This window comes from Podarcis tiliguerta, assembly GCF_965153285.1.
Source record: "Podarcis tiliguerta genome assembly, chromosome: 2".
In the NCBI taxonomy this organism is placed as follows: Eukaryota; Metazoa; Chordata; class Lepidosauria; order Squamata; family Lacertidae; genus Podarcis; species Podarcis tiliguerta.
In genome coordinates this window covers 12,382,452-12,392,646 of record NC_139535.1, presented here as the reverse complement: position 1 = coordinate 12,392,646, position 10,195 = coordinate 12,382,452, and the positions used below count along the sequence as shown (strand labels likewise).

The 10,195-nt window shown below is 46.5% G+C and overlaps 1 protein-coding gene across 2 annotated transcripts in view; it reads right to left on the bottom strand.

The window, feature by feature from the left end:
- Window positions 1-160: 160 nt before the first annotated feature.
- Window positions 161-10,195, bottom strand: part of CFB (complement factor B) — a 35,439-nt gene continuing 25,404 nt past the window's right edge. For both annotated transcript variants that reach the window (XM_083425102.1, XM_083425103.1), the window contains exons 15-18: window positions 7,650-7,768; window positions 4,149-4,281; window positions 2,479-2,528; window positions 161-478 (exon numbers count right to left, since the gene is read on the bottom strand). In XM_083425102.1, the coding sequence (XP_083281228.1) occupies window positions 296-478; window positions 2,479-2,528; window positions 4,149-4,281; window positions 7,650-7,768 (485 nt within the window). In that variant the 3' untranslated portion in view covers window positions 161-295. The remainder of the gene's footprint in view (window positions 479-2,478; window positions 2,529-4,148; window positions 4,282-7,649; window positions 7,769-10,195) is intronic.

Below are 10,195 nucleotides of genomic sequence, written 5' to 3'. Positions count from 1 at the left end.
TCATCTCTTTGTTTGATCTAAAAACTTATTTGAGAAAGGGGGAGGGAAAATGGAAGCTTGGGATTGTGAGATTGCCGAAATCTACGCCGGATATAAACTGGGGTGAAATACTCACAGCTATCTGAAAGACACCAGTATCACAGAAGAGAGCTATTTATCCTTTTTCTTCGTACAATGGAATTTAATACACAATTGTTAAAACTGCATTCACTTTACAGGATTTCAAGATACAAGTTCTATTTACACAAACCACCCCAGGTGCAAGGTGAGGGGGGGAGGAATTGGGGAGAAGAGTTTACAGGAAATCCAGTCCCTCATCCCGGAGCTCTTCCTTGAGCCAAGGCAAGACCTTGAAGAGGTTGATGTGAAAATCCCTGGCATAGGCAGGGGACATCTCGTGGCGATTACGGCCAGTTTCGCAGACAGGCAGTTTCCTGTTTCTACAAACGTCAACAACGCCCCAGCTGATCACGCCCACCTGCAGGGGGGGAAAAGAAGAGGCTGGAGTGAGACTACCAGGCATACCGTACAGTGGTACCTCGGGTTACAGACGCTTCAGGTTACAGACTCCGCTAACCCAGAAAAATTAAGAAATTTACCTCAGGATGAGAACAGAAATTGCATGGCGGCAGCGGGAGGCCCATTAGCTGAAGTGGTACCTCAGGTTAAGAACAGTTTCAGACCTTTAGAACGAATTAAGTTCTTAACCTGAGGTACCACCGTATTGGCCTGAATATAAGCCGCACCTTTAAAATTCGGGGGGACGGGGACAGGAAAAAAACACAATACCTGCCACCGCAACAGTTGCTGGGCAAGAAGAGACATTCTGCAGGGGGCGCATAGCTCGCCTCACTGTGCCAGGCGGGTGCACCCCACTCCATTAACAGTGGCGAGGCAGGCAGAGGGGGATCGCATGGCAGCACCGCCGTGGCAGCCCCTGGCGGCACTCACCCCCCCCAGCCGCCTCTCCCCGTGGCAGCCCCCGGCGGCACTCACCCCCCGGCTGCCTCTCTCGGCAGTGGGCGGGAACCCCCCCCCATGACAGTGGAGGAGCACAGCAGGAAGCGTGAAGTGGCAACACCAGTGGCCACCCACCCGCCACCCCCGCTTGTCAGGGCTCCAGCAGGAGTTAAGGGGCGGGGGGTTCACTGTATGTCTGTTTTAGCAGCAATATTGGGCTTTTTGTAATGTTGTGAATACAGTGGTGCCTCGCAAGACGAAAAGAATCCGTTCCGCGAGTCTCTTCGTCTAGCGGTTTTGTCGTCTTGCGAAGCAACCCTATTAGCGGATTAGCGCTATTAGCGGTTTAGCGGCTATTAGCGGCTATTAAAGGCTTAAGGGATTAGCGGATTAGCTGCTAAAAGGCTATTAGCAGCTTAGTGCCTTAGAAAAAGGGGGTGGGGAGCGAAAAAAAATAGCAAGAATCGCAAGACATTTTCGTCTTGCGAAGCAAGCCCATAGAGAAATTTGTCCTGCGAAGTGCATTGAAAAACGGAAAACCCTTTCGTCTAGCGGGTTTTCCGTCTTGCGAGGCATTCGTCTTGCAGGGCACCACTGTATTGCCAGCTTTGCCTTTGAGCTGGTGCCAATGACTGGGATCAACCTCTTCTGCCTCGACTGGGCCAGGCGCGCTGGGAAGGCACTTCCAGAGACCTTTCACTGCGGGAAAGCAGGTCCAACGGACTCACAACTTTGAGCCGTGAGCACCAAAGTCAGCAGAGCACAGCCGAGTATGAATCACACAAACAGCAGCTCTGAAGCTTAACTTTATTCTTTTACAGCTACTGCAAACTAAAATAAACTATAAACTAAAGCTAAAGGAGGCTTCTGGACTGCTTGAGTGTTAGATCGTTATGCGGTCATCTTATCTTTACACAGATAACACTCAAGACTCCCAGAGTCAGGCTGGAAGAAGCAATGAGCAGTTTCCGCCCCCTGCTTTCTGAAAGCATCATGAGATTCTTGCAATGGGAGGGGTGAAATATCCACAAATATAAGCCCCACTTTAACTTTTCACAGTCGGAATTTGGGGGGGAAAGTGTGACTTATATTTGGGCCAGTACGGTATTAGATAGGAGCTCTCTCTCGTCTTTTTAGCACATACTGAAAGCCTTCTGAGCAAAGACCTTTGCTGCTCTGTATCTGTATTGGAATTGTTTTTAGATCTTTTAACTCCTGTATCGCTTTGCCGTTATGGGTTCCTTTGGGAGAAAGGGAAGGCTACTAATGGGATAAAGTGAAACAGCTGAATGTGCAGCTTGCTTTAACCTTCAGAGTGTGTTATCAAAGAAAACCAAGCCTTGCGATTACTTTTCTGCTGCCCCCCCCCCATGCCACATTTGTGTGGTGCGGCTGTAGAATTGGGGAACACAAAGCCCTGCCTATAAAGAACACCAGGAACTGGCATGTCATTTGGAAGCGATGGCGTGGTTTGGGGTCCAGCAGAGAAGCCCGGTGCCAGTTGAAGTTCACGCTTACCTGGATGTAGCGTTGCCTTTTAGGAATGATGAGGGGACCACCAGAATCGCCTGGAATCAAAAGGAAAGGGAATTATCAGAGGGGGTGTGATGTTCAAGTCTGAACATGTACCAGAGTTCCAGTTTTACACAATGAGGGGACTGTAGTTAAGGAGACCCTCTACTCCCCTCCCAGAGCTACAACTCCCAGAATCCCCTGGGAATAATAATACAGTGGTACCTCAGGTTACAGAGGCTTCAGGTTACAGACTCCGCTAACCCAGAAATAGTACCTCGGGTTAAGAAATTTGCTTCAGGATGAGAACAGAAATCGTGCTCCAGCGGCAGCAGGAGGCCCCATTAGCTAAAGTGGTGCTTCAGGTTAAGAACAGTTTCAGGTTAAGAACGGACCTCCAGAACAAATTACGTTCTTAATCTGAGGTATCACAGTATTTTAATATTCTTTTGGAAGCCGCCCAGAGTGGCTGGGGAAGCCCAGCCAGATGGGCGGGGTATAAATAATAAATTATTATTATTATTATTATTATTATTATTATTATTATTATTATTATTATTATTATTATTATTATTATTATATTTATTTATTTATTTATTTATTTTTATTATTATTATCACAGTATAATAATTTATTATTTATATGTTGCTCATCTGACTGGGTTACCCCAGCCACCCTGGGTGACTGGGAAAAAGGAATGACTTAAACCACTGAGAATTTTAGCGCTCTGAGGAGAACACAGGATTCCTTGCAACTCTCAGCACCCTTTGGGTTCCGGAGAAGCCACCAATGTGTTAAATGATGTCACGCTGCTTTAGACATGTGGTTTAACTTCAACGTGGGCAATGGGGCAGCTGCTCCCAACACATATATGGGCAGCTGTCTGCTTCCGCAAGACCATCAACAGTGTCTATGAAAAGTTTTACACATCACCTGGGAAGACAGGCGAACTAATGCTAGTGTACTGGAAGAAGCAAAGATCACCAGCGTCAAAGCAATGATTCTTCAACATCAACTTTGTTGGACTGGTCATGTTGTGCAGATGCCTGGTTATCGTCTTCCAAAGTAACTACTCTATCCCAAACTTAAAAATGGAAAGCGTAAAGCTGATGATCGACAAAAGAGGTTCAAAGACACTCTCAAGGCAAATCTTAAAAAAAAATGTAGTATAAACACTGACAGCTGGGAAACACTCCAATTGAAGAACAGCCTTTACCAAAGGTGTCATGGGCTTTGAAGACACTCGAACTCAGAACACAAAGGAGAAATGTGCTAAGAGGAAGGCATGCTTGGCAAATCCACACCATGATCAGCTCCCACCCGGAAACCAATGTCCCCACTGTGGGAGGACGTGTGGATCCAGAATTGGCCTCCACAGTCACTTACGGACTCACTGTTAAAACCGTGTTCATGGAAGACAATCTTACTCGGCTACGAGTGATCGCCAAAGAAGAAGAAGACTTCTGCAAGAGGAAGCAGAGCCCAGACAACTGGAGGGGTATCCTTACTGGCCTTACTGGGAAAGAAGCAAGCACGTTCAAGTCTTGAACTGTCCCCCTAAAAGCAATTCACGTTGTTCTGCGAACGCAGCCTTAGTGTGAAACTCGAAGCAAGTCTGCACAGGCAGCCCTGGCTGTAGTTCCGGGGGTGTCCTAGAAGGAGGTGCTCTTCCTCACCTTTGCAAGTGTTGGGGTCCACTTCAGGGTCAGCGCCCCCGGTGCATAAGAAGCGCTCAGTCACCACCTGGGAGACGTCCGTGACGTTTACGTACTGGGAGGCTTTCTTGGCGTCTGCTTCGCAGCCCATTTTCTGAGGGGAGAGGAGGAAAGGTGGGTTTACTGCTAGTAGGGCTTATCCACATTTTCCCCCACCCAAAAAAAATTTTTTTATTTGCTTTTACAAATTTAAGATTAAAATAATACCACAACACATCCAAAGTTATAAGATTCCTCCAAATCTCTGGACTTCCCACTTTCCACTCCATGCATTCTGCTGATAAACCTTTTCTACCTCGTATTTACGGGACTTCCTCCCCTGGTATGCCCTGCAGTTGACCTTAAGGTCCATGAATAACCATAGTTTAGAGGTCCCAGGCCCTAAGGAAGTCAGACTATCCTCCACCAGGGCCAGGGCCTTTTCAGTGATGGCTCCGACCTGGTGGAATGTTGTGTCCCATGAGACTAGGGCCCTTCAGGATTTAACCTCCTTCTGTTGGGCCTGTAATACAGAGCTATTCCGCCTGGCCTTTAATTTGCATTCAGCCTGATCTTTTATTTCCCTTCTCTTCCCTCCCCCTCCCCTTTTATGAAGATCACCCACTCTGAGACCCCACAGCTAATTCTCCCCTGGCCTCCTCGCTGGCCCAAGTAGGACAAATTCAGCCAGCTAGACCTGGTGATTATCTAATGCTTATTAGATGGATTTCCCCCAAATTGATTTCTGAACTTTGAATTTTATTGTTATTCATGTTTTTATACTGTATTTTATGCTGCTTTTACAATTAAGTGTTTTAAATTTGTTGTTAGCCGCCCTGAGCCCGGTTTTCTGAACCCGGAAGGGCGGGGTATAAGTGAAAGTTTATTATTACTTCTTATTTCTACTGCATCTTTTTCCAATAATCAGGTTTTTTATAACTCCATGATGTCCATAGTTCTTGTTCCATTTACAAGCGTTATTGCAGTCTTGCTAGTGTTTTCAACCGCTTACATTGGTCTTCAAGGTAAATTTAAAGTTTTTCCCATTCCTTATTAAAGTTTTGCTCTTCCTAGTTCCTGAGCTTTCTGGTCAGTTCTGCCATTTCGGCATAGTCCAACATTCTTCTCTAGTAGGAACTTTATCTTCTTTCCATCCCTGGGCTAACAACATTCATGCACCTGTCGTCACATACCGTGTTTTTCGCCCTATAGGACACACCTTTTCCCCTCCAAAAATGAAGGGGAAATGTGTGTGCGTCCTATGGGGGGAATGCAGGCTTTCACTGAAGCCTGAGAGCGAGAGGGGTCAGTGCGCACCGACCCCTCTTGCTCTCCAGGCTTCAGGAAGCTATCCGCAAGCCGTGGGAGCCCCAGCCCCAGCCCCATGCCTGGGGGGAAAATATTTTTTTTTCTTAATTCCCCCCCCCAAAAAAACTAGGTGCGCCCTATGGGCCGGTGCACCCTATGGGGCGAAAAATACGGTATATTAAAAGTCTTTTCTGCTCCCTTGAAATTACTTTAAAGTTATAAAAGTTATAACTTTTATTTTTAAAAAACCAGATGCTTTTTCTATTAGGAATTGTAGGTGCTAAAATTCCAAGGGCTTTCCCACATTTCCTCTGGTCCCGCGGCTTTCCATTGGAGGAAGCTGCTCTTTAGCGCTCAACCAGAGCAAATGGCAACTTGGGTTTTCCCGATCTTTTGCTAAAGGGCAGGTTTTCCCTCAAAGGAGCAGAGCAAGGGGAAAACACTTGGGGTCCTCCTTTCTAGGCACGTGGAAGTGGGGACAAAGTGAAGCAACCTAGAGGAGACAGCAAGGACTCCAGACACCAAATTATCCCTAGCACCCAGCTCCCACTATGCTTCTTTGCCCCCATCAACAGTCCGATTACATTATGTTTCTCCATATTTTTTTCCCCTTAAGGCCAAAGGGAACCAGCACATTGGAGAGAAAGCAAAATTAAATTCTGCTCACTGGTGCTTAGGGCTTATCCAGGCCCCTTTTTGTGTTTCTTTTTTAAAAAAATAATAATTTTTAATTAAATTTTGCATATAATTTCCAAAGATCATATGACATATATTCTTATCTTATACAATATTTTGGACTTCCATCAACTACGTCAGAAGATTTTTCAATTTTATCACTTAATCTGCATTTCATTTATTTCACTATTACTTTTTAATAATCCTTAACGAATAATTTCTATTCCTAAATTTTCTCTGCAATATTTCGCATAGTCCTCCTTACAAAACTTATTGCAATCCTGCTAGTGTAATCTGTTGATTACAGTTGCTTTTCAAATAGTTCACATATTTACTCCAGTCTTCTGAGAATTTCTGATCCCTCTGGTTTCAAATCCTTCCTGTCATCTCATCCAGTTCAGCATAGTCCATTAATCCTTTTTGTGTTTCGAGGCACGGGTCTGTGCTTTAAAATGCTCTAGCTCAGGGCTGCTTTTTTCCTTTTTTTGCCAAGCAAAAATAACAACAAAAACATCCGTAAAGGTAAAGGTAAAGGGACCCCTGACCATTAGGTCCAGTCGTGGACGACTCTGGGGTTGGCCGAGGGAGCCGGCGTACAGCTTCCGGGTCATGTGGCCAGCATGACTAAGCCGCTTCCGGTGAACAAGAGCAGCACACGGAAATGCCGTTTACCTTCCCGCCAGAGCGGTACCTATTTATCTACTAGCACTTTGACGTGCTTTCGAACTGCTAGCTTGGCAGGAGCAGGGACCGAGCAACGGGAGCTCACCCCATCGTGGGGATTCGAACTGCCAACCTTCTGATCGGCAAGTCCTAGGCTCTGTGGTTTAACCCACAGCGCCACCCGTGTCTCTAGAGCATAAGACTCTTATGCATAAGATTCAGAGATGTGGGTTCGAGTCCTACATTGGACAAGGATTCCTGCATTGCATGGACTAGGTTGGCAGGAGCAAGTCCATGAACTGCTAGGTTGGCAGGAGCAGGGACCGAGCATCGGGAGCTCATACCGCCGCGGGGATTCGAACTGCCGACCTTCTGATCAGCAAGTCCTAGGCTCTGTGGTTTAACCCACAGCACCTCCTGCGTCCCAGAAAAACATCCATACTCAAGGCTAAAATAACAAAGCGTAGCAAACCAGCAGCGATTAAAATTTGCAAGCAGAGGAAGCCTGTTGAGATAAAACAGGCAAGCAGCAATGAGTCTCTCCAGGGAGGCAATTCCACATGGCAGAAGTGGAGAGTCTTACAGCAGGAGTGGCCAATCTGGTGGCTTCCTGATGTTGACGGACCACAACTCCAACCATCCGACCATTATGCCAGCCGATGGGAGTTGGGACTCCAACAAGGTTTGGAGAGGACAACGTTGGCTACCTCTGTCCTGAGGATAAATGAGAGTCATCACTTGGGTTCTTGCTCTTGCATATTTTTTATAAGACGCCTGAATACTGCTAGTGGTCCTCGAGTCAAAAAGGGGTACCCTGGCGCTGTTCTCCCTTCTCACCTTTTCACTATTCCTGATTTTCACTGTCCTGCGAGACAGCCCCTTGGCCTGTACGTTCTCGTGTATACAGTCGGTCACAAAAAACGACGGGACGTTTCCAATGGTCAGGAGCAGTTCCTCTGGGGAAACAAAAGAGCACAAAGAGGTTGGGTCCTGCTGTTGAAAGAGGAGAAGATGGGCCCGGGGGGCTTGATCCAGCGGAGCTCCTCTTAACATGATGGAGGTATACCGGGAAGGCTAGAAACTGTGGGTGGGTGGGTGGGGGAAAGGGGAAAAAGAGAGAGAAACCGGCAAGGGTGAAGATCATGGGTGGCCAACCTTTGGGGCAAGTCTGCCACAAGTCCAGGCAAATCAAGGATGAGACAGAATATAATAATAATAATAATAATAATAATAATAATAATATAGTGGTACCTCGGGTTCCATATGCTTCAGGTTACATATGCTTCAGGTTACAGATTCCGCTAACCCAGAAATAGTACCTCGGGTTAAGAACTTTGCTTCAGGATGAGAACAGAAATAGCGCGGCAGCAGCAGGAGGCCCTATTAGCTAAAGTGGTACCTCAGGTTAAGAACAGTTTCAGGTTAAGAAAGGACCTCCAGAACAAATTAAGTACTTAACCCGAGGTAAGTACTTAATTCGTTCCGAAGGTCCGTTCTTAACCTGAAACTGTTCTTAACCTGAAGCAACACTTTAGCTAATGGGGCCTGCTGCTGTCACCGCGCCGTCGTAGCACGATTTCTGTTCTCATCCTGAAGCAAAGTTCTTAACCTGAAGCACTATTTCTGGGTTAGCGGAGTCTGAAACCTGAGGCGTATGTAACCTAAAGCGTTTGTAACCTGAGGTACCACTGTAATAATTTATACCCTGCCCATGTGGCTGGGTTGCCCCAGCCACTCTGGCCAGTTCAGAACAGAATATTAAAATACAATAAACCATAAAACATTAAAAACTTTCCTATACAGGGATGCCTTCAGATGTTTATTTTCTTGACAACTGATGGGAGGGTGTTCCACAGGGCAGGCGCCACTACCGAGAAGGCCCTCTGCCTGGTTCCCTGTAACCTCACTTCTCACACTGAGGGAACCACCAGAAGGACCTTGGAGCCGAACCTCAGTGTCTGGGCTGAATGATGGGGGTGGAGACACTCCTTCAGATATACTGGACCGAGGCCATTTAGGGCTTTAAAGGTCAGCACCTACACTTTGAATTGTGGTCGGAAACGTACTGGGAGCCAATGTAGGTCTTTCAGGACCGGTGTTATGTGGTCTCTGCGGCTGCTCCCAGTCACCAGTCTAGCTGCCGCATTCTGGATTAGTTGCAGTTTCCAGGTCACTTCTGCTGTGTGTACCACACTACATTATAAGTATGCACACAGAATCATAGAATCATAGAGTTGGAAGAGACCACAAGGGCCATCGAGTCCAACCCCCTGCCAAGCAGGAAACACCATCAGAGCACTCCTGACATATGGTTGTCAAGCCTCTGCTTAAAGACCTCCAAAGAAGGAGACTCCACCACACTCCTTGGCAGCAAATTCTACTGTCGAACAGCTCTTACTGTCAGGAAGTTCTTCCTAATGTTTAGGTGGAATCTTCTTTCTTGTAGTTTGGATCCATTGCTCCGTGTCCGCTTCTCTGGAGCAGCAGAAAACAACCTTTCTCCCTCCTCTATGTGACATCCTTTTACAGTGGTGCCCCGCAAGACGAATGCCTCGCAAGACGGAAAACCCGCAAGATGAAAGGGTTTTCCGTCTGCAGAGGCGCTTCGCAAGATGAATTTCCCTATGGGCTTGCTTCGCAAGATGAAAAATGACGAAAAAAATTGAATATTTTTTTTGCTCCAAAACCCCTTATTCTGAATCGCTAAGCTGCTAAAAGCATTTTAGCAGCAAAACCGCTAAACCGCTAATCCCCCCCTTAAAAAGCTGTTTTTAGCCCTTAAAATGTCAATAGCGCTAATAGCGCTACTCTGTCAATGGGCTTGCTTCGCAAGACAAAAAAACCGCAAGACAAAAAGACTCCCGGAACGGATTATTTTCGTCTTGCGAGGCACCACTGTATATATTTGAACATGGCTATCATATCACCCCTTAACCTCCTCTTCTCCAGGCTAAACATGCCCAGCTCCCTTAGCCGTTCCTCATAAGGCATCGTTTCCAGGCCTTTGACCATTTTGGTTGCCCTCCTCTGGACACGTTCCAGTTTGTCAGTGTCCTTCTTGAACTGTGGTGCCCAGAACTGGACACAGTACTCCAGGTGAGGTCTGACCAGAGCAGAATACAGTGGCACTATTACTTCCCTTGATCTAGATGCTATACTCCTATTGATGCAGCCCAGAATTGCATTGGCTTTTTTAGCTGCCGCGTCACACTGTTGGCTCATGTCAAGTTTGTGGTCAACCAAGACTCCTAGATCCTTTTCACATGTACTGCTCTCAAGCCAGGTGTCACCCATCTTGTATTTGTGCCTCTCATTTTTTTTTGCCCAAGTGCAATACTTTACATTTCTCCCTGTTAAAGTTCATCTTGTTTGTTTTGGTTATT